This window comes from Mastigoproctus giganteus, chromosome 2, assembly GCF_048544385.1.
Source record: "Mastigoproctus giganteus isolate SK-2022 chromosome 2, ASM4854438v1, whole genome shotgun sequence".
Taxonomy (NCBI): Eukaryota; Metazoa; Arthropoda; class Arachnida; order Uropygi; family Thelyphonidae; genus Mastigoproctus; species Mastigoproctus giganteus.
Window position 1 is genome coordinate 40,051,851 of NC_143576.1, and position 23,223 is coordinate 40,075,073.

Genomic DNA, 23,223 nt, shown 5'->3' on the forward strand with positions numbered 1-23,223 from the left:
TCTGAATGCTTGGTGTAACTTCCATAAATTAACAATATTCAGGTCAAAAACAAAAATATTATTGCTAAAGGGAAACCTATCTGTTCGTAGAGAACCTATGTGCTGATTGGTTGTGAGAGTTTAAAGTCCATTAAGAATATTAAATATCTTAGAGTCTTCATTGACAGAGGTCTTAGATTTGACACCCATATAAATTTTCCAACTGAAAAGGTTGCAAAATTTGTTAACATGATAGCAAGAATTACTAGGAAGGAATGGGATATTAGAGGTAGGGCACTATTTCTTCTTTATGACTGTATTTTCATTCCTATTGTTTCTTATGGTATCTCAGCTTGGACAGACTATATTAATCTTAAATATATATATAAGAAAACTATATTCCATTCAGAGGATGATGCTCCTGATGGGAGATGGCTCTAGTTTGTAGAACTGTCTCCACTGATGCACCATAGATTTTCACAAGGAAAATGCCAATTGATTTCTTTCTGATTTACAGAGTAATGGCTTTCAACATTCGGCGTGGAACTCCTTTTATTATTCATGATCTTGAGTTGGAGTTGGTTAATGATCCTAAGAATGAGGCCAAGCAAATCTCAATTCAAATAAAGGTGAAATAACTCGCAGGTTCTTTCCCTCTGTTGTTGAGGTTCCACCAGAAAATTCATTTGTGCCTAATCTACAAACTATGTTTTTATTAACTGGTCATGGCTCATTTTTAGCAAAGCTGAATCAGCTGAATGTTTCGGAAAGGTCGCAGTGTTACTGCAAGTCTCTGGAGAGATGGTGTCATGTTTTATATTACTGTCCTGAGTACTTGGATCTCAGAAATGAATTTTTACTTGCTAATCCCAATCTTGCTCACGTGCCTGAGGGAGATAAGGCTCAATTAATTAAGACTGGGGAAGATTTCCAGGCTTTTCAAAATTATTCCAGAGAAGATTAGTGCTGCTTGAAATTGAGGAAAGATTGTAGAAGGCTTATAGACTACTGACATGAATTCTGTGTAACAGTTAAAGATGCTGAAATATGGCTCATTGTGCCACAATTTATATTTCTGTATATCATATGAATGTGTATATTACTGTAGTTTCTGGCTAGGAGCCATATGCTAATATAAAAAAAAAAAAAAAAAATTATGTCTAAAATCAGCAGGCTCTTGAATGGAATTCCCTTCTTCTGACAATATTCCTTCAGCACTGAAAGAAGGTCCTTCTCAAAATATTCTTTAAACATCGCACTTGTCATTCAACCTTTCCTATTAGCATGCCAATAGACAGGCAAAAACAATCTTATATATCCCTTCAAGTCCCTTGGATTTCTGACATAGTAAATTAACAGTGGCTTCAATCTGCAGTCACCTTTGGCAATGAACTTCAATGACCTCCAATTTGCAGTCACCTCTGGCATTGCAGCCTATGAGAAAGGTAGAGCAGTCTTTAGAGACTTTAAAACTGGGTGCACTCTTCTCTTCTACAAAAATATAGGCATGATTGGGCAGTTTTTTTTCCAATAAAGCCCAGTTTTATCAACAGTGAAAACCTGTTAACCTGTGAAAACCACGTTCGACGTGAACTCTCGCCATGGAAGAAAGTGTGTTGAATGCCATCCAGAATAATCCTACTACCAGCACATGTGCCGTTGCCTCTGCCATAGGAGTGTCTCGTTACAGTGTGTCTGGCACGACAATTCCGTACACCCCTTTCATCTCCAAAGGGTTCAGTTAGTGTTCCCCCAAGTTATCCTGCACGTGTGGCTTTTGCGCAGTGGTTTCTCCAAGAAAGTGTTCAAGACTTGAATTTTCCAGCCTATGTTTTGTTCATGGATAAGGCTTATTTCACTCGAGAAGGCTTATTCAATCAGCACAATGCTCAAGTGTGGGCGCACGACAACCCACACGGTGTGCACCCCCCATGCGGCACAACATCGTTTCGCAATAAATGTGTGGGCAGGTTTGGTGGGTGACTGCTTAGTCGGCCCATACCTGTTACCATCCCACATGAACTCCCCTAAATATCGGATCTTTCTTGAACAAGTTCTACCAGGGTTACTTGACAATGTTCCAGCAAATGTGAGACACAACATTTGGTTTCAACATGATGGGGTGCCTGCCCATTATGGAAGGTGTGTTCATGACCATTTAAACAGGCGTTTTGGGCGTGGTGGACCCATTGCCTGGCCCCCACGCTCACCTGATTTATCGAGCCTTCATTTCTTTCTGTGGGGCCCTCAAATCTATCGTGTATGAATCGCCTGTGGAGACGGAACTGGATCTCGTGGCGAGACTCGTCTGCACTGCTGCTACTGTCAAAGAAACTCCAGGTGAGTTCGACCATATCAGCCAATCCATGCTGCATCGGTGTCACGCCTGCATCGTGTCTCATGGCGGAACCTTCAAGCATCTGTTGTAACATCATGAAATGCATCCATCTTGTACTCCATTGTTAATATTATGTCAAATAAATGCTTGCCACTAATTACTGTCTTGTGTCATTTCTGCTTCTTGTGCCTCTGCTACTACTTTCCCACGACGTTTCCCGTTATGGGAAACACTATGCGATTCACATTCCTTTAGATGTTACCTACCTCCCCTAAACGTATGTACCAATATTTTTGGGACACCCTGTATAAGAGTGGGCATAGGAACTTTTCTGGACCAAAAGGAAGGTCCCAGCTTTCATGTTTGCTTTTATTTTTTCTGGATTAATGAGAACTGTACTATATACTTTCCCTAGGGTTTTAAAACCATGCTTAATCATGGCAGTGCACTGACCAGCCTCATATCTTTTCACAACTTCTATTTTCACTTCTATGTTTAATGCTTTTCTTGCTTTTCTTGAGAGCATTACTTGAACAGCACTTGCTGGTCATTTAAAAGCCATATAAAAAATATTTTTCAGTTTCATTATTTAAAAAAAAAAAATTGCTTCGTAATGAAACCACAACTTCACTGCAGAGATGTGCTCACAAAACTAGACATTATGAGTACAATACTCATTTATTATTATTGTAATAATTTGTAATTATTTGCTGTTTAGTGGAAACTAATACCAACCTTTTGGGAAAAATATCACTCATTGCTATCTTCTGATTCCTTGAGTTAGCCGCCAACCCCTAGTGAGCATATAGCGCATCATTTTAATTTTTAAGCATGTTGTTATTACTTATTTTTTAAGGGTATGTTATTTCATTATCGCACAAAATAAGACCACGTAAATCATGACCGCATCTATAATACATAAATAGGTATATATCAGTAATCACTACAGATCAGTACTGAAAACTCACAATTGTATTTATTTTTAATGTATACATCATAATAACCCTTCGTTACTTTATATATTTTTACAATCGTTTTATTCTAAATTTCAAAATGAAAAACATATTCTAAATTTATAATCTACAATATTTCTGTATACCCCATAATGTGATTATTCTAAATGAAATAAAATGAATAACTGCTGATTTCTCCAAATAATATTATTGAACTTTTACTAAAATGATACAGTCAGTCCTCGTATAGCACGATAGTTGTGTTCCTAGAAACCCTCATGCAATATAAACAACAGGCCCTATGGGAAAAATAGGGTTAGGTACCGGCCACCCAAGATTGAACACACAAACCAAAACCAAAACATTACCAAACACAATAAATAGACTATTACGTAATAAAATATTGCTAATGCTTTTGCTTCTATCGTAAGCAAACTTGTTTTTTGTTTGATTTTCTACCCAAACAGATGACAGATGTTCCATCTTTTCCAATTCTTTGTGCCTTAATCTAGTGGGTTTTAATTACACTTTAAGTTGTTCCTGCTATCAAAGTTGTTTTTATTTTCTCTGCATTCTTTGTAATTCTCAGCGTTGCCTCATTTAGGTCTGTAGCACACCGTAAAGGCAGAGATACACTATTAACACTTCACATTTTACTAAAGCACATTTCTAGGGGTTTACTACCATAAAACAATAAAAACAATTTCCAGTTGCGTTTCTGCTAGTGGAATCTGTTATAAACTGGTAGTAAACTCGATCTAATTGCATTTGCGATTATACCGATAGCTGGAATTGTGTTGGTTTTTAAGTTATTATGGTGAAATGTGTTTCCCCTTCACTGATGTAAAACACATAAATACATTTTCAGAATCTTCTCTTCATTCCTATTGTGTTGCGTTCGGTTGGAATGATTCCGCGTTCGACTGCCATTTCTTGTAAACACAAAGGCGAATCGTGAATAAGCAAATTCGGTTTGTGTTATATAAGATATCGTTCCCCTATTTATAAATCGTGTATGATCGAATTCGTGTAGTGTAAACACGTGTTATACGAGGACTGACTGTATATTCTTTTCAACAATTCACATCTCAATCTTTTTTATGGCTTATGTTTGCTGTAAATCAGTGTGTTAACTTGGTATTTCTTTCACAGTGTTCTAAGGTGGAACCAACTGGATTGTTCAGAACTGTGCCCCCTTCCCTATTCAACCTTGGGCATCTGAGCAACTGTACCTCAGTGGATTTCACCTAAGGTGTAATGCATTATTATAGCAGTCAGTAAACCAAAAGTGGCCCAGATACAAACACCCAACTCAGGAACAGAAACCAGTTATATGAGATGCAGTTGGTGCAATCACTCCAGCAATGCTACACCAATGCTCAGGTTTGCACACAGAGACGCATAATCGTCTGTTATAAAATAGCAGTGCCCAGAGATTGAACAAGGAACTGTTACTAGCAATATTTTTCATCATTTACATTCGTTACATTTTAACAGATGATGGGGGACGTTCCAAACACCCTTTAAATGCAACAAATTCAACAAAAATTCATTGTGTTTTCATTCAGAATTATATTTACTCGAATAAGTTCCACATGTACACAAAGACAAACATATACGAATTTTACTTACCTAAAACTTTTGTTTTATTAACTGAGTCATCAGCTCGGTGTCGTTTCTGAAAGTGGAATATATATATATATATATATATAAACTAAATTCAAAAAATAGCAAGAGCTTAATTTTTCAGTACTCACCTTGATCGATCTGCAATTGTTATGGTTTGAATGGCAAGAGGTGACTAGCTTTAATGTAATTAGTTCTTAAATTAAGGGGTGAGTAAATAGTAATTATGATGGAAATGGGATTAAAATATGCGCAAGGAAGTAGAAGTGCACTAACTCCATCCTTGGTTGTCATTAAATTGGGAATCTCTAAATAGTGGATAAGCCAAAAGTCATAACGAAGGACTTTCGTTAAAAAACGTCTTCAGTTGGCAAGTTAAATGAAAAGGGAAAGCGTACTGTATTTAAGAAGAATTTTGTAATCCCGTGATGTGCACTTTTACTTGCGGGAATCTTGAAGGGGAGTTTCGCATTTATAATATTTAGATCGAGTGGTGACGAAACCATTTAATAATGAGGGCTTCGAATTGTAAAATTTTGTAACTGTTTTTTAATTTTAATATGGTAATAGCTGAGTCAACTAAGGGAGTATGGTTGTTGGAGTGGGCATGTAAAGTAAGTTCAGTGCTAGATTGTCCAGTTCTGAAGCTATTGTAGTGGTAGTATGCTCTGGTATTAGATGATTGGGTTGAACCAAATTTTGTTGTGGTACTACCAATGTAAAAAGCGTTACAATTGCGTTGACATTTTATTAAATAAATAATATTATTCATTTTGCTTGTTGGATATTTATGTGTTTCTTTATATTCATTGAAAAGTGATTTGAGTTTGTTATAAGTGGAAAAAATAAGAGTGATGTCTGAACCTCCAAATATTCGGCGAAATTGTCCTGCAAGATTACTATGATAAGGAAGGACAAGACGTGTTTTACTATTTATGATGTGTTTTATGGGGTTATTGAATTATTTTTTGCGATGGAAATGGTATGTTGGATTAATTTCTGGCTATGAATTTTTTTGTGAGATATTGTAACTCATTGGATAGAGTGTCTTGTGAGGTGCTGAATTTAATGGCATTGTAGATTTGGTTATAGAGAACGGATTTTTTAAAATCCGTTACTTTGTTACTTGCAGGGTCCAAGTAACAAAGTGCATCACGGGATTACAAAATTCTTCTTAAATACAGTACGCTTTCCCTTTTCATTTAACTTGCCAACTGAAGACGTTTTTTAATGAAAGTCCTTCGTTATGACTTTTGGCTTATCCGCTATTTAGAGATTCCCAATTTAATGACAACCAAGGACGGAGTTAGGGCACTTCTACTTCCTTGCGCATATTTCAATCCTGTTTCCATCATAATTACTATTTACCCACCCCTTAATTTAAGAACTAATCACCTTAAAGCTAGTCACCTCTTGCCATTCAAACCATAACAATTGCAGATCGACCAAGGTGAGTACTGAAAAATTAAGCCCTTGCAATTTTTTGAATTTAGTCCAATAAAACAGTACTTTAAGACATACTATAACTTCTAAGTGTCCAATATATATAAAAATTAAACCAGCTCTTAAAAAGAGAAATAAAAATAAATACACTGTTCTACTGGGGGAACATGAGTCCAATCAGTCCACAAAAATTTATATGTATGATATGGGAAGGGGTGAAATATATGTCAACAGGGTGATTCAAAATATGATCATGTGCAAGGAAGTTTAGGATATTAGATATCCTTAGAAATGTCTCACGACCATCCATTCAGATTACAATTAAATTGTACAGACATCTGTAAATGGATAACAGAGAGAAAACACGGAAAAATGCAATGGATGTGCATCATCCAATAACAGAATAATCATAAACTCATTAAATGTCACACAAATTTTGTACCACAATAAAGCATTACAAAAAAATTAATGGCAGTTGTGATCATCCCTAACTTCTGAAACACCTCTCGATACTATGAACAAAAGGAAAGTAGGAAGTCAAAGCCTACAGTGTCTCAAAAAATCGATGCACACATATCAGAAAATAAATCAAATTAATTACAAACCTTGGAAACTATTATTACTGGATGTGTACAGGACCAATACTTGTGGCACACGGTGAGCTAGTGCAGATGTTCAAACTGTACATCCTCTTTACTTCTAAACACTATTCACAGCAGCAAACAACTAAAAGACAAACATTCCGTCTGCAATATAACTACTGGGATAGCATCACATTTTTTAATCGTTGAGGTATGGATGATTTTATTCTCTATACTACATCCTCTGGTAGCCCCCCAGAAGTGAAGTGGAGCCTATGAAATTATTATCAAGATATGCCCTGAAATCACAATGATAGTGTCGGGGTGTTCTGTCTTGTTGGTAGAAAACAAAGAAACCCAAAGAAATGCAGATAAATAGAACCTTTTTTCAAAATTTGTTACTTAGTTACTAATCTTGTTCATGAACAGCAGCAGCAGGCAAAACACTGACCTCATAAATTTCTCCAGGTGGTTAAAGGATGAGCCAAAAACGATTCTTCTTCCTCCTCTAAACATAAAGCTTGGATTAATGAAGAAATTTTGTTAAAGCCTTGGATAAAGAAGGAAGTGGATTCTGCTACCTAAGAGAAGAGTTTTCTAATTCAACAGATACAAGACTGAAATGAGGCCTAATGAAAATTAATTTTCATTGAACCTCAAAAAAAGAAACTACTCAAAGATTATGAATTTAAAGTAAACCTACAGGATACTGAAATAGTAGTTTTACGATCATGTAAAGTAATCATGCATAAATTTCTTAGAAGAAGGAAAGCAGAAAATAATGAATGTCATCTTTACTGCAATGTTATAAAGATATAGGCTGCTGAATATCTTTGAAAATTCATTTTCTTCATTCCCCATATCAATTTTTTTTCCTGAAAATCTGGAAGAAAGATGTAAGTGATAATCAAAGAAAACACTTTTGTCAGGACATATCCATGATGAAAAACCAGTACCCAGGTCACTGGGAAACTGCCATGATTAGAAATTACTGCTGGTTTTTTAAGATGGAAAGCAAAATGAAGATAAACTCTGAATATCAAACATTGTGTTTAATTAAAATAAATAAGACCCATTTTCAAGATAGCATATATATATATATATATATATATATATATACAGGGTGATTCACTACCAGTGCGACAAACATGTAGGAGGTGTAGGAGGCACAAAGACGAATCGGAATCACATAGCATTGCAAGGTCCAAAATGCCTTCGTCATGCGGTAGAGGACTTTGAACGGGAGGTCGCGTGAACAGCGATCCCGCTGGAAGTCAGCATTTGCGAACCGGTTCCTGAGGCAGTAGGATGGACGAGTATTCAAACGTTGAACTGGATGACATGCACCTTGCGTATGGAGCTGCGGACTGTAATGAGTGCGCTGCTCTGGGTTTGTACCAGGAACGTTTCCCGCACAGGCGTGCTCCTCATCACACGATTTTCGCACATGTGCCCAGAAGGTTACGTGAGACTGGTTGTTTCACGAGAGGTACCATGAATCGAGAGTGAATGACGAGGATGCCAAACAATGAGGAGAATGTCCTACGTCTTGCAGAAGGCAATCCGAGTACGAGTACTTGAGCGATAGGCCAACGATTGGGTATTTCCCAATCCACTGTATGGAGGATACTGTCGAAAACCAAATGAGTTCATACCATCTGCAACGCGTCCAATCATTGGAGCCTGCAGATTATCCACTCCAGAGGACTTTTCTATTTGGTTTCTTCAACAGAGTGCGGCAGACAGCGCATTTGCTGCATCCGTATTGTTCACGGATGAGGCAAGTTTCACAAGAAAGGGAACCTTCAGTCTACATAACACCCATTTGTGGGCTTTGGAGAACCCCCATGGTACGCGAACACGTGCAACTGAATGCCGTTTCTCTGTCAATGTTTGGGCCAGCATTGTTGGAGACCACCTCATTGGACCGTACCTTCTGCCCCCTCATCTGGACGGTAGGGCATACTTGATCTTTCTACAGCAAGTCCTGCCCGAACTTATTGAAGAAGCACATGTTCCTCAGTCGTTGCGCTGCTCAATGTGGTTCCAGCATGATGGGGCTCCCCCACATTACACCAATGACGTCTGCCAACACCTCTCAAATCTCCCAGCTGCCGGGGAGATTCGACACATGCCAGGAATCTTCCAGAACGTTAGGGATTCCATGCGGCGGCGCTGTGAAGCCTGTGTGACTGCTTCTGGTGGAACTTTCGAACACCTTCTGTAGCATGGCTTTTTGCCAATGTAAAACTTGTCGTTAAAATGATTTCTGTTACACTAACGAGTTGCTGTTTCTGTTCTTTTCTTTGCTTCTTTGTTCATGCGACCTCCTGCATGACGAAGGCATTTCAGACCCTGCAATGCTATGCGATTCCGATTCGAAAAAAAATTTCCGATGCCTCCTACACCTCCTGCAAGTTTGTCGCACTGGTAGTGAATCACCCTGTATATGCATAAATGGACGTGAAAGTTACACAAGGTGCCAATAACTATAAGGGTGAGAAAGTAGAAAAAGAATAGTAGATTAGTGAAAGGTGAAAGAATTTTAACCCTTTAGAGTTACACTGAATACCCATTTATATATATATTCCAAGATAATGGGCGTGTGCGCGCGCGTGTGTGTGTGTGTGGTTTTTGTTTAAGTAATTTACATGAAACTACTCACCTATCTTGCGACTGGCTGCATAGATAGAGCTAATAAGTATATATTTATATGTAAATGTGTATTATAGTTAAATGGCGTTGTCTGGCTGTTTAGCTAACGGGAGGCAAAATTAGGAAGGTAATTAGAATAAAAATAGATACTCCTGTCCTCGTATTACACTAATAGCTCAGAATGTGGAAAATTATTGTTTGTAGGAAAATAAACAGTATATGACTGAAGAATATAAAACTGGTGCTCAGGTTATCCGGGAACGCAATTTCTCGTCCATGTTAGTATGTCCAGGGCCATTACCAGCACAGACAGGAAATTGCACTCCCGGATAACCTGAGCACCAGCTTTATATTCTTCAATCATATACTGTTTACTTCCTACATCTAAATTCTTCCACACACTGAGCTATTAGTATAATACGAGGGCAGGAGTGTCTATTTTTATCCTAATTACCTTCCTAATTTCACCTCCTGTTAGCTCCCGTTTTTCTGGATTAATGAGAACTGTACTATTTTTCTGAGAAGTTTTAGGATTATATTCATAAAAAATCGATATCTCAAGGGGGAAAAAAATTTATTACCATTTAATTTTCAAAGTACATCCCTCGTAACTCAATACACCTCTCTGCACAGTCATCGTACAGCTTCTGGATGGCTCTGTGGAACTCCCTCATCGCGCTAGTTTGGATCTCTGAAACACCGACAAAATGGTGCCCCTTCAGATGGGATTTCACTTTGGGGAACAAAAATAATTAGCTGGTGCCAAATCCATGAATACAGGGGATGGTAAAGCACATGTCCTTCTGTGCAAGAAACTGCTGACAGTGGTCGCATTGTATGAAGGGACACTATTGGGAAGCAAGAACCACCCATCTGACTTGGCCACTCTGGCCTAACCTGCCAAATTCTTTTCTACAGTTTGTCCATCACTCCTCTGCAAAATTCAGAGTTGAGTGTCCGTCCTTCCGGTACAAATTCTTCTTGCACAACTCCTTGTCAATCAAAAAAATATCACCAGAATTGTTTTGGTTCAAGACTTTTGGAACTAGAGCTTCTGCAACCTCCGCAAATTTTCTGTAACCCATGCCGTTGACTGTCTTTTTGTTTCAGGTTTGTACACAAAGCACCAGGATTTATCACCAGTTATGGATATTATTTTTTTAAAAAAGGAATCATTATCTGCCATCTCAATCAAATCTTGACATGCAGCAAATCGCTCCACCTTCTGTTCTGCCATCAACGCATGCAGTGTAAAGTGCAAGCACACTTTCCTTTTTTTTTCTAATCTTCAGCAACAATTGAACGCTTGGTACCCTTGCTGATGTGAAGGTGGTCTACAATCATTTGGAGGAACAGGTGACAATCTTCTATTAACAACTGCTGAACTTTTCGGTGGTTGAGTCCGTACAAGACTGGGGTGGGGTAACTACTCCATGCATCATTCTGAACATCTTCCCACCCTCACGGAACCCCCATACCAGCGAAAAATACTTCATGTCCATAAACTGCACTCACCACTGCAACTGTTTTAGTTGTTCTTTATCCAGCTTTAAAACAAAATTTTATCACCGCTCTTTGCTTGATGCCCGAAATCCATGATGATGTAATTTTACTGCACCAAATTAAAAATGACTTTCCAGTAAAATAGTTTTGTGTACACTGATGAAACTTGGCATAGAGCCAGTTCAGACTTGATAGTAAATAGTTTCAGAAGTTGCCAATGTATAGCGCTGGTAGTATAGTTGAGAAAAAATCAGTCCTAAAACTTTTCAGATATATCTTGTATGTAATACATAAGCTATCTTGGAATACATGTATGTATTCCAAGATAGTATATATGTGTATGTGTGTGTGTGTGTGTGTGTGTGTGTAATCTTTCAATGGTATTTTTGATTTAGACATTATTATGGAATGTTTGGAGTCAATGGATCAATTTCATTAGAGTATACAACTTTTGCTCCAGGGGTACAAAAAAAAATTTTTTTTGTTGGCAAGTAATCATAGTTACTGAATAATATATAATATAGTGATAATATTTAATACATAAAATTAAAGCTAAAAAATAATAAGCAAAATTAAAGACTATAGCAATATCAAAAGTGTTTCCATGGCTGTAAGATATATAATGGCCAATGGTATGTCCACTGGCTGTTATATACCTGATTCCCATATCTGCAAGTCACCCCAGTATTATACTTTTGAATAAGATATAATGTGGAATAAGACATCCATTAGGATGAAGTTTACACTACATAGTGGTAGTGTAAACTCAGGAGTATACACATTAGATAACAGTGTACCTCAGGTGGGAGGTAGTGCATCATCATGCTGGATAATGACTTTTTTGTCAGGATCATATTTAATTATACGTGGAACAAGTTTTCCATATTGAAGAATACAAACCCAGCGATTGTGGTTTTTTTTTTTTCCCCTTCCATAAAGAAAAAAGGACTATAAAATTCGGTGCAGTGAGGTGCACAGAACACGTCTAATTTGGGACCATCTCATACAGAATTTTCAGTTGTCCATATTCCTACATTTTGTTTATTCACTTTAACAAATAAATGGAATATATACTCATCATGAAAATCGTGCACTTCATTATAACTTAAACATTCTCTTTCTGAGCTACATTTTTCTGCAAAACATGTAAGAACATGTAACAAAAGACAACAAGGTTGTTTTGTGTTATGGCCTGTAATATTTGTAGTCGGATTCACATGCAGAAGTTTTCTTAAAATTTTCTTAAGTATTCACATGCAGAAGTTTTCTTAAAATTTTCCATAACACACACTAAAGTATGTCAAGCTCATGACTCACAAGTTTTGTGAATTTTCTAGGACAACAATGAACTACTGGGTGGCAGTGATCGTAATATATTAATGTGGGATCTAAAATACATTCTTCTTGGCTAAATGCCTAAAGGAGTTTACTTATGCATGGGTAATGCACACACATTATTTCTATCACCAAGGTAGTTTTAATGCATTGTTTTAATTACATCTCATATTGTGAATACCTTCACAAAAGGTTCACATGGTATGGAACTACCTCAACTAAGTAAAGCTTCACCTATGGAGAAGACTAATATTACTTATTCTCGGCGGATACCACTACCCAGACGGCACCATTTCAAAGCTTATTAGCTTCTCATTGGTGGGCGGGCAAGTACACTGTTGTTGCAATAGTGACAACCCAGTTATGAAATATATATTGTAGAGTTATATTTCATAACTGGTTTGTTACTATTGTAACAACAGGGTACCTGCCCATCCACTGATGAGAAGCCAATAAGCTTCGAAACGGTGCCGTCTGAGTGGTAGTATCCACTGAGAATAAGTAATATTAGTCTTCTTCATAGGTGAAGTGTTACTTATTCGAGGTAGTGAAATACCATGGGGAAGGTATTCACAATATGAGATATAATTAAAACAAAGCATTAAAACTACCTTCGTAGTAGAAATAACGTGTGCGTTACCCATGCATCAGTAAACTCCTTCAATGTGGGATATACTTAAAGATATAATTATTGTCAAGTGTATTGTCTCGTTTTAGATTTTAAATTCCTTTCAGTTGTTTTATTCCTTTTTTAATTCCTTTCAATAGATTTTAAATTCCTTTCAACTGATGATGTTACTGACTGCAAATTCAAAATGAGTGGAATTAGGGAAGTAATCATAGAAGTTACTAAACTTTTTATACCAACTAAGAGATCCTGTTAATGGTTTGGACCTAAATGGATGTCAGATGAGCTGATGAGACGTACAATGCAGGAGATGATTATAAATTAGCAGGATTATAAATTAGCATGCTGATGGAATTGATAAATTGGTGACATATAAGTCAAGTAGACCCAATTTCGCCGAAGTCCGGACGATCTGTGACAGTTAAATCTCCTGCTTGCATCCTCATGATGGTGGGACCGTTAGTAATCCAGGGTATAATCTCCATCCGCAAGCACACTGGGTGACCACCAAGGTGAAGGAATACCGCCCCTCAGTGTTACCAGGCAATACTAGGTGGTAGGTGACTCTCATCAACTGGTGCACTTTGCTTATTGGCGGCTTGAAGTGGTGGAACCCATGTTTAGTCTCCAGAGCTAGGTGCTGGTCAACCCTTCCCCATCTCTTCCATCATGCAGTATGACTGATGACTTTTTTGGTAATGATGGACATCATGGCAAGATCCAATCTTCCTTACATTTCAAGGGTACAGCTCTAAAACAGTGTTCGCAGGCCGGCCGCTAGTTAGTACACCGGACCAAACCTACTAGTAACTCTTTAAGAGGCTTCCGGATCAGCTAGTGTAAAATATTTCTACCTCTACACTGCCAGATAGTGACTGGAGGGAGTCTGGGTAGGGTGTATGCAGAGGGGCATTGTCGAGGCCATGTTATGTCAAGGATCTGGGTATATTCTTACCATATGTATGCCATATACCCAAAAATTTCATTACTTCATACAGCTGGTCCCTCCCCCACTTTTTCTTACTATTATCTGCAAAAAGATCTAAACCTCCCAAACACTTCCTAGTTCATTTCACAAATATACATGGTCTCAATTATAATCTCAACGATGTCCATTTCCACTTGCAGTGTGCCAAACCCCGTGTACTTTTTCTGACAGAATCTCAATTATAGGTTGATTCAACTACTGCTCATCTCACTTGGCCCAAATTATTCGCTGTATGATTCTTTTCGCCTCAAAGGTGGTACTTGTGCATATGTTCATTCCGATATTTCTTGACAGAGACTTGGTAATTTGGAATCTCCTCTTTTCGATCTTCTCTGGCTTACAATCTCTCTACCTCATTGTGTCAAATTCATCTGTTGTCTCTACCGTTCTCCCAACTTCACTAATCACTTGGAAGTCAAAGAAAGGAAGCTCTTTGACTTCCTCTCTTTGCAACTTGACTTTCTTCAGTCCAACTTTCCTAACAGAGAGGTAATTTTCCTTGGTGATTTTAATATTCACAACTCCAGCTGGCTTCCATTTTCTAGTCACACCGACCCAGCTGGTCAAGATGCTGAGGCTTCTGCAAATTCTAATGACCTTGCACAGATTGCTCGTTTTCTTACAAGAATACCAGACAATCCCAACCACACAGCCAACACGCTTGATCTTTTTCTCACAAACAACCCTTCTAAGTAAATAGTCAAAGTGAGTGGTCCTTTAGGTACCTCAGATCACAACTTGGTGATTGTCTCTTCTCCAATGGAGCCTTTATCTCATGGCTATTCCCTACCTCGTATTAGCATAGGCATATGATGCAAGAAAGCAAGCTTATTCAGCATCAGCCAAAAAAAAAAAAAAAAAAAAAACACCACTCCCATTTCACTCCTCCATTCGTTCGAAATACCTGTCCAGCTGAGCCTTAAATTTGTTTAGGCTAAAAACTTCAACAACAAGTGATGGAAGTCTGTTCCACCAACCAACTACCCGCTAGCTAAAGGCAAATTTCCGCACATCTATCCTACATCTGCCTTTCCTCAATTTGAATTTATGCCCTCTCGGGTGATTATTCTGAGCAAGAGGAAGAATCTCATCAGCATTGAGAATGCTCAAACCATTCAAGGCCTTACACACCTCTATCAGATCACCTCGCCGGTGCCTAGTCTCCAGACTCTGTAATTCGCAAAACTTAAGCCTTTATTCGTAAGCGCAACCCTTTGTTCCATTCCCTAATCTTGTTGCCCTTCTCTGTACTCGTTCCAGCAGCTCTACATCCTTCTTAAAATGAGGCCTCCAAACCTGTATACAGTACTCAAGGTGTGGCCTGACCATTGTCTTATACAAGGGAATAATCACCTCCCTATCCCTGCTAGAAAAATTCCTGTATATCATGGACAAGACACCATGAGCTACTCTTGCAGCTCATCTGCACTGCTCAGAGAACTTCATATCTCCCTGCACAAATACCCCAAGGTCCTTTTCATTCTCTACCACTGTCAGTGTAGTACTGTAGAGTTGATACGTTGCTCTGGGGTTACTGTTTCCCATATGTAGTACTTTACATTTGTCAATGTTAAACTTCATTTGCCACTTCTCAGCCCATCTGCTCAACCTTTCCAGATCCTGTTGCAGCAGCATAGCATCAGTAGTGTCCTTAACAACCCTGTATTGTTTGGCATTACAAGAATACAAAATGGGATGAGCTGCGGGATTTCTTTCCTTCTTTTCTTTGGTTGGATTACTGTTTCAAAACTTCTGATGACAATGTTTGCTCAGATCGTGTCAGTGAAATTATTCTTGTACGAATGGAATCCATTAATCCATACACCACTTTAAAATCTCGTCCTTTATTTAAACCTTGCTTTTCCAATAAATGTGCTAAGGCTGTTCAAGAGAAGAATGTTGCATATCGTAATTGGCTTGTTTCTAATTCTTCAATTTCATTTTCTACCTACACCAAAGCTCACAACAATTGTAAAGAAGTCATTAATCAGCCCAAACCAGATTTTGAACAGGCTAAGAGTAGAAAACTTGCTTCTTGCCCTAATGGTAGCCGAGCATTCTGGTCTCTTGCCAAAGCTACTGGCCGCAACCTTTACCTATCTCTGCTCCCACTTCTGTCAAAACCAGATGGTTCTGTTGTCACTTCAGCCAAGGATAAAGCGGACCTGCTAGCATCCCATTTTTCTTCCAACTCATGTATTAATGATCTTGGTAAAATTCCCAACATGCTCCATTCAATGCCTCCTGTGGTCTTCCATCAAAAGGATGTCAGAAGGATTTTGACGAATCTTGATGCTAAGAAAGCTCCAGGTCCTGATGGTATTTCTCCACTTGTTCTCAAAACCTGTGCTCCTGAACTTGCTCCTGTTCTTTAGTGACTTTTTTCTTTTCGTATTCCAAAGGCTTTTTTCTTCTGCTTGGAAATTTGCACATATCCAGCCAGTTCCTAAAAAGGATGACAAATTCCTCCCATTAAATTATTGTCCCATTGCAATTACTTCTACTCTTTCTAAAGTAATGGAGAAATCAATTAACCACCAACTCTTAAACAACCTAGAAACCTTTTGTCTTATCAACGATCCCCAGTATGGATTCCATCAGTGTCGATCCACTGGTGATATTCTGACTTATGTTACCCATTTATGGACAAATTCAATGGAAACACGTTTGGTGAAACACAAGCAATTTCTCTTGACATCTCAAAGGCTTTCGATCATGTTTGGCATAAAGGTCTTCTAAACAAGCTTCCATCTTATGGTTTGCCAACTGTTTTTTGTAATTGGTTATCCAGTTTTCTCTCTGATCGCTCAGTGGGGGTGAGGGTAGATGGCTCTGTATCTTCTAATTCTCCACTAATGCTGCTGTCCCCCAAGGTTCAGTTCTTTCCCCCACTCTTTTCCTCTTGTATATTAATGACCTTCTTCCATTGACTGGAAATCCTATCCATAGTTTTGCCGATGATAGCACATTGCATTCCACTTTCCGTTTTGAAAAACCTTGCCCTGCTCAATCAGCTTCAACTTCTCGAATATCCGCTACCAGTTCCTTAAATACCAATCTCCAGTGGGGCAAAGGCAACTTAGTTGATTTCAATCCTTCTAAAACTCAATCTTGTCTTTTATCTTGCAAAAAGGATTCTTTTGCTCCTATGCTTATCTTTGGTGACACTCCGATTTCTAGATAAAATGATATATCTCTTTTGGAGATTACCCTGACTTCTAATCTCTCTTGGCACAAGCACCACATATATTGCTTCCTTTGCATCTAAAAAACTTGGTTTTCTCTTTCGCTCTCGGCGTTACTTTTCTTCCAAACAGCTGTTCATTCTGTACAAATCACAAATCTGCCCTTCCATTCAATATTGTTCCCACATCTGGGGTGGTGCCCCCAAAACCTCTCTCAGGTTTCTAGATTCCATTCAGAAGAGGACAGTTAGGTTAATTAATGACTCATCTCTAACAGAGTCTCTCCACTCTCTGTCAGGCCTTTTCTACAGATACTTCTATGGCCCCTGTTCTTCTGAATTGGCTTCTATAATTCCTGCTCTCTCTTTCAAAACACTCTGAACACGTGCCCCCACCAGCCAACATCCACTTACTGTCCAACTTCAAACTCACAGAACCAACTTTTCGTCTTCCTTGTTTATTCATTCAACTGCCGTTTTCTGGGAACAACCTTTCTTCATATGTATTTCCTAAAAATTACAGTCTAGTAATTTTCATACATATTTCCTGAAAATTACGGAAGTTCAAGTCTAATGTCAGTCAACAAATATCTTCTTTCGTCTTCTCAACCTCCAACCCAAGCACGGTACTAAGTACTATAGGTTCTAATACCTTCAGTATTTGGGGTCTTCATAAAAAAAAAAAAAAAATTAGCAGGGTACATGGAATCCTACAGAAGTACAGAAAGTAGTCCACAATCTGGGCATTAGGCAAGTTAAGAAAAATTATAAGATCGGTTGGTTGGCTGGCTGAACTGCATTAGCAACTAAGGCTATATTGCACCAAGATCAGATAAAAAGAATAACCGGATTTCTGCAAATTTTAAAAACATAACTCATTAAAAAATACAGTACAAAAAGTAAAATTGTATTTTCTGTATTACACACAGTGATACAAATTAATTTAAATGGAGTAATTGTTTACTGGAACAAACTATCATCTGGTGTCGTGGATGTGGGTTTGAAAAAAATTTAAGGAGGAATTAGACATTATTAGAGGGGATGGGCAGATGAAGTGGGTAGTGTTGTTGTTTTTTTCCCCCTGGTTGATTCTGGTACATTCAGCTGCATGCTTCCTTGCATCATTTGACAATAATAATAACTAGGAAACTTAGCCCATACCCACTGTGCTCGCTTCTTTTGATAAAATAAAATACTTACAGAAGCTTTTGACACTGTGTGTGTCTCTTCCTCGGCTCTATTATAAATATGAATACATAAATATGTTACATATAAATCAAGAATGGTATCGCGTGGTTGTACAAGATAAACAAAGCGTGTGCACAAGATTTATCTAGCATGATCAGGATAAAACAGAAGCTTGTTTTACTGTGGTAAAACAAGCTTCTATTTTATCCTGTTGTGTACTTTAGTATTTTTTACGTATTACCATGTAACCCGCATCCCTCTTCTCCCATTGGCTGAATAAATATCACTAGGAGGAAAATCATTTTAATCTAAAGAAAAATAATCTCCCATAAGGAGAAAAGGTCATAATAATAATAACAAATAAAAACTGTTCACATGCATTTGTATTTCATCACTTACATTGAGCTCACCATTTTTCTCATTGCATTTCAACTAGTTTCAACAACACTATTGTACCAAGAATAGATAAAATGCTTTTTGAATAACCATTACATATGAAGATAAGATGTCTTTGGGTGATTGTTAATCGAGTCAATAGCCCTGTTTAAAGCCTCTATCACAGTTTAAAACATGATAGAAAATGTTAAAATGAAACATGAAAAATATCATTATCAAGAATTCAAACAGATAGCTCCTAATACCAGAGAATTTTGCTAATGAATCTTGCATTATCTATATTATTGAATATTATTTTGCTAATGAATCTTGCATTATCTATATTATTGAATACTATTTTGCTAATGAATCTTTCATTATCTATATTATTGAATACTATTTTGCTAATGAATCTTGCATTATCTATATTATTGAATACTATTTTGCTAATGAATCTTGCATTATCTATATTATTGAATACTGTATTAAGTTATTTTTAATTTATTAATTTTTTAATTATAAATTAATCATAATAATAATTTAATGATTATAAATTAATCATAACTATAATTTAATGATTATAAATTAATAAATATTCATTTTGCAATCCTACACAAAGTAATAAACCAAAATCTCACAGGAGTTTCATGAAATTTAGGTATCCAGCATAATAGTGCACCTTTAGGAAATTTGGTGTCACTGTTTCCAATACTTAATATTTTATGCATGTCAAGTAACTCCTCAGTAATGATGTTTGGACCGGAACCAGATAATCTGTAGTGGTATTGTTGTATAATAATTCCACTTCTCCTAATAAAATTTTTACATATAATAATATGTAAAAATGCTCAGAGATTTGACAGGGGGAGAAGGGTTCTGATAAAGTATTTTTGATTATCTCATGTATATTGTTTCATAAAACTTATGCTCCAGCCTTTATACCCCATATTAAGATCCAATTATACAAATATTATCGTAATGCTTTGAAAGCAAGTAAAATATACATAATTAAGGTTTAAAAATGTAATCCATATTGATATGCAAGTTTTAAACAGAACTGAAAACAATCCATATGTAGTTGCTTATTGTAAAAATTAATTTTGATTTAGGTCTAAATTTAAATCCATAGAACACTGTTTCCTTCAACTCATGTTCAATAATACTGAAGTTGCCCATTTATTATAAGTTTGTAGCATGGATCAATATAACTTGCATATTTCTGATCATTACAAACTATTCAGCCACTAGCTTTAAGCTAGTATTTTTTTTATTTTTTTTATTTGCAGTGAGTCTCTCTCTCTCTCTCTCTCTCAATGGTGAAGCTATCCAAAATATTTTATCCCTAGATAAAGCATACAACTCAAGAGTTATGGGATCTGGCAGAGAGGCCAAGGTGTTAGGCCTGGCAGGATAGCTCAGGGGTCTACAAGTCATTAACCAGCATAACCCCAAAGATTTAAGCAGGAAGTACAGGGAGATGGAAAGTGATTCCACCAGCAATCATTAAACAAAGAGCTGGAAGTACCATCTCATGCCTGCTAGAATGACCTGAAAAAATACTACTTGTCAAATTTCTTAGATATTACAGCAAGATTTGCTGTAGTATCTATGAAATGTTGTAGTATCTAGATCATGCATATAAGTTACTTAAGTTTACCACTTCTGTTTGTCATCCTTTACTGAAAAAAACAGATAAGAATTCACATAAATATCAATATATAAAAGTAACTTCCATTGTTTTAAAGATCTATTTTTTGGTTCAAATGATGCCATTTGTAGTACACTTGTAATAAAATGTGATAATTTCTGCAGGTAATTTATTGCAGGTTTAATTCTTTAAAATACTGACATTGGCAATCTAAAGGTATCAAAATATATTCCCAAAACTCATCATTTCCTCCTTGTTGTCATGTTCTTTGACTATGGAGTTAAGTTTATAACAGTGCAATCAGCAATTTGAGGTAGTGCCAGAACAATTTAAGAAATATTTCTTTCCAAACAAAGATAAAGTACCAGGGCAAAATGAAACCATTGATAAGTGAAATTACTGCATTTTCTGACTGATTTGTACAACAAAATGTAAAAAAAAACTATTTTACAACTTACTTGTCATATTCATTTCTTCAGGTACTTCCCTTCAAGGATTTCTGTCCCATTTTTGTTGTGATGCTTCTTCAGTTTGTTTTGTATAGCATTTCGCCCACCTGCACTAGGACAACAAACTTTTCTGTCAATAGCTTCAAGGATTTCTGTCCCATTTTTGTTGTGATGCTTCTTCAGTTTGTTTTGTATAGCATTTCGCCCACCTGCACTAGGGCAACAAACTTTTTTTGTCAATAGCTGTTATAAACATAAGAAAACTACGACTGTGCCAGTACACTAAGACTGACTAACAAAAGTGGTGCATGACTATTCCAACAAGCCAAAAAGATGCACATCTCATGCACATTACTCACTGATTTGCATGGCACTATAAACTGCAATGTGAGAGGTATCCTGACAAAGGCTGTTTAAAGCAGTCAAATCTGAATCAAAAACATCTATCAGATATTATGAGTTTAAATTAAGTAATGATAGGTTCACTAAGTGTAGCTTAGGATACCTTATTATTGAATTTTATTATTTGTATTTCAATAATATTGCATTTATACAAATAATGAACAAATTGTATTGTGTATATCAGTGTACTGCTATCAAACACAATGAAAATAAAACCCACCTTGTTTCAAAGCATGTAATTATAAACAAAACAACTAAACAATGTTGTGATTACTGAGCCATATCACAAAGAGAAGACTTGAATTTTAGGATTGACAAAATGATGCAAGGAAGAAAGCTTATACACATCAACCAAAAAAGGGGGAAAAAAATTACCCACTTCATTTACCCATTTCTTCTAATAATCATAATTTTTCTAACCTTCTTTAAATTTATTCAAACTACCTACTTAAACAATACACGTGGAACATATTCCAACAAGTAGTCCTTAGCTGAAGGCAATTCCATATAACCATTCATTTTCAGTTTACCCTTGTTTGTACTATCTGAGAAGGAGTAAAGATGTTAAAGCCTTATGCACTTCAATTAAGTCATAAACAAAATATACAGAGGACTAGTTTCCAGAGATTGCAATTTACACTGCCCTGTTCCCGAGTGAATCTTGTTGCTCTTCTCTCCCTTTCCACTAGATCTACGTCCTAAAATGAGGTTCCTAACTCCAGATGAGACCTTTATACAGTGGAATAATCATCTTTTATTGAGCACTATGAGTTAAAGGAGATAATGATCAAGAGATTTTAATTTAGATCTAATACCAAAATTAATTTAAACAAAAGGCATCAACATACTGGGCTTTTTCAGTTTAAAGCTATCATACAAGCTTAACAATCAATAAACAGGTAAATCAAGTAATTTATCAGCTTACTGATGGGTAAGCTGCCCAATATTAGAATAAAATCAGCAAAATCAAATCAGAATATATTTTTTTAAAAATAAAAACTCATTTTTCTTCATTTATCTATTTATGTATTACTAGTGATACAAATTCCACAGAATTTCTTCCTAAATCTGAGAAATAAGATTAACAGATGTGATTTCCTCAAATTCTCAAAGCTTTTGTTCATGCTTCCATCTATTTATTAGCAAGAATACAATTTGTTGGAAACACACATATGAAAAATCAACAAGTGTACTAAAAAAATTTCAAATCAATTCAGGCATTAACTGACACATCGTTTGAAGCAACCTTCAAAATGTACAATGTACATTTTTCCCAAAATCCAAACATGAAACCATAGATCTACATTTGTACTTGTGCAAGTATTAATGCATAATCATTGTATTTATTATTTTATAAATTTATAGTGCAAAAAAGCTACCACAGAACACAATTATTTTATATAGAGGCATCATTACTACCTAAGGAGGTAGCTGATGCTAACTCAATTTGTATACAGTAAATTATTAATTCTTCCAACATACCATACCTTGTTTCATTCCAGACCCCCCCCCCCCCACACACACACCATAGGCGCCTCCGTAGCGAGATGGGCAGGAGCAGCAGTGCATAGCACATGCTTCTTGATTAGACCGGGGTTCGAGCCCGTGACCACCAAATACGGAGGATGCGGAAAGGTCAGGGAATGACCACCGCATATCCCCAGAGCAATATGGCTTTAGTTGCTAATGCTCCTAAAAAACCAAATAACAAAAAAAACAAACAAACAAACAAACACCATAAAATTAAATAAAGATTTTAAAATTAGACAATTATTATATTTATCAAATCATAAAATATGCATCAATTCACCAGAAACTACAGAGATTTGGCTAATATACAGTACAGTACAAACCGTTTATGGCTTTATAAAAATACAAACAAAATAAAATAATAAACGAACAGCTAGTACCTATATACACATAACCCTATAAATCAACCATGGGTTTA

The 23,223-nt window shown here is 36.6% G+C and overlaps 1 protein-coding gene across 2 annotated transcripts in view; it reads right to left on the bottom strand.

Annotated features, from left to right (window-relative positions):
* ATP8A (ATPase phospholipid transporting 8A1) overlaps positions 1–23,223 on the bottom strand; it is a 1,160,338-nt gene that overhangs the window by 940,412 nt on the left and 196,703 nt on the right. For both annotated transcript variants that reach the window (XM_090368461.1, XM_090368462.1), the window contains one exon: positions 4,903–4,948. In XM_090368461.1, the coding sequence (XP_090224587.1) occupies positions 4,903–4,948 (46 nt within the window). The remainder of the gene's footprint in view (positions 1–4,902; positions 4,949–23,223) is intronic.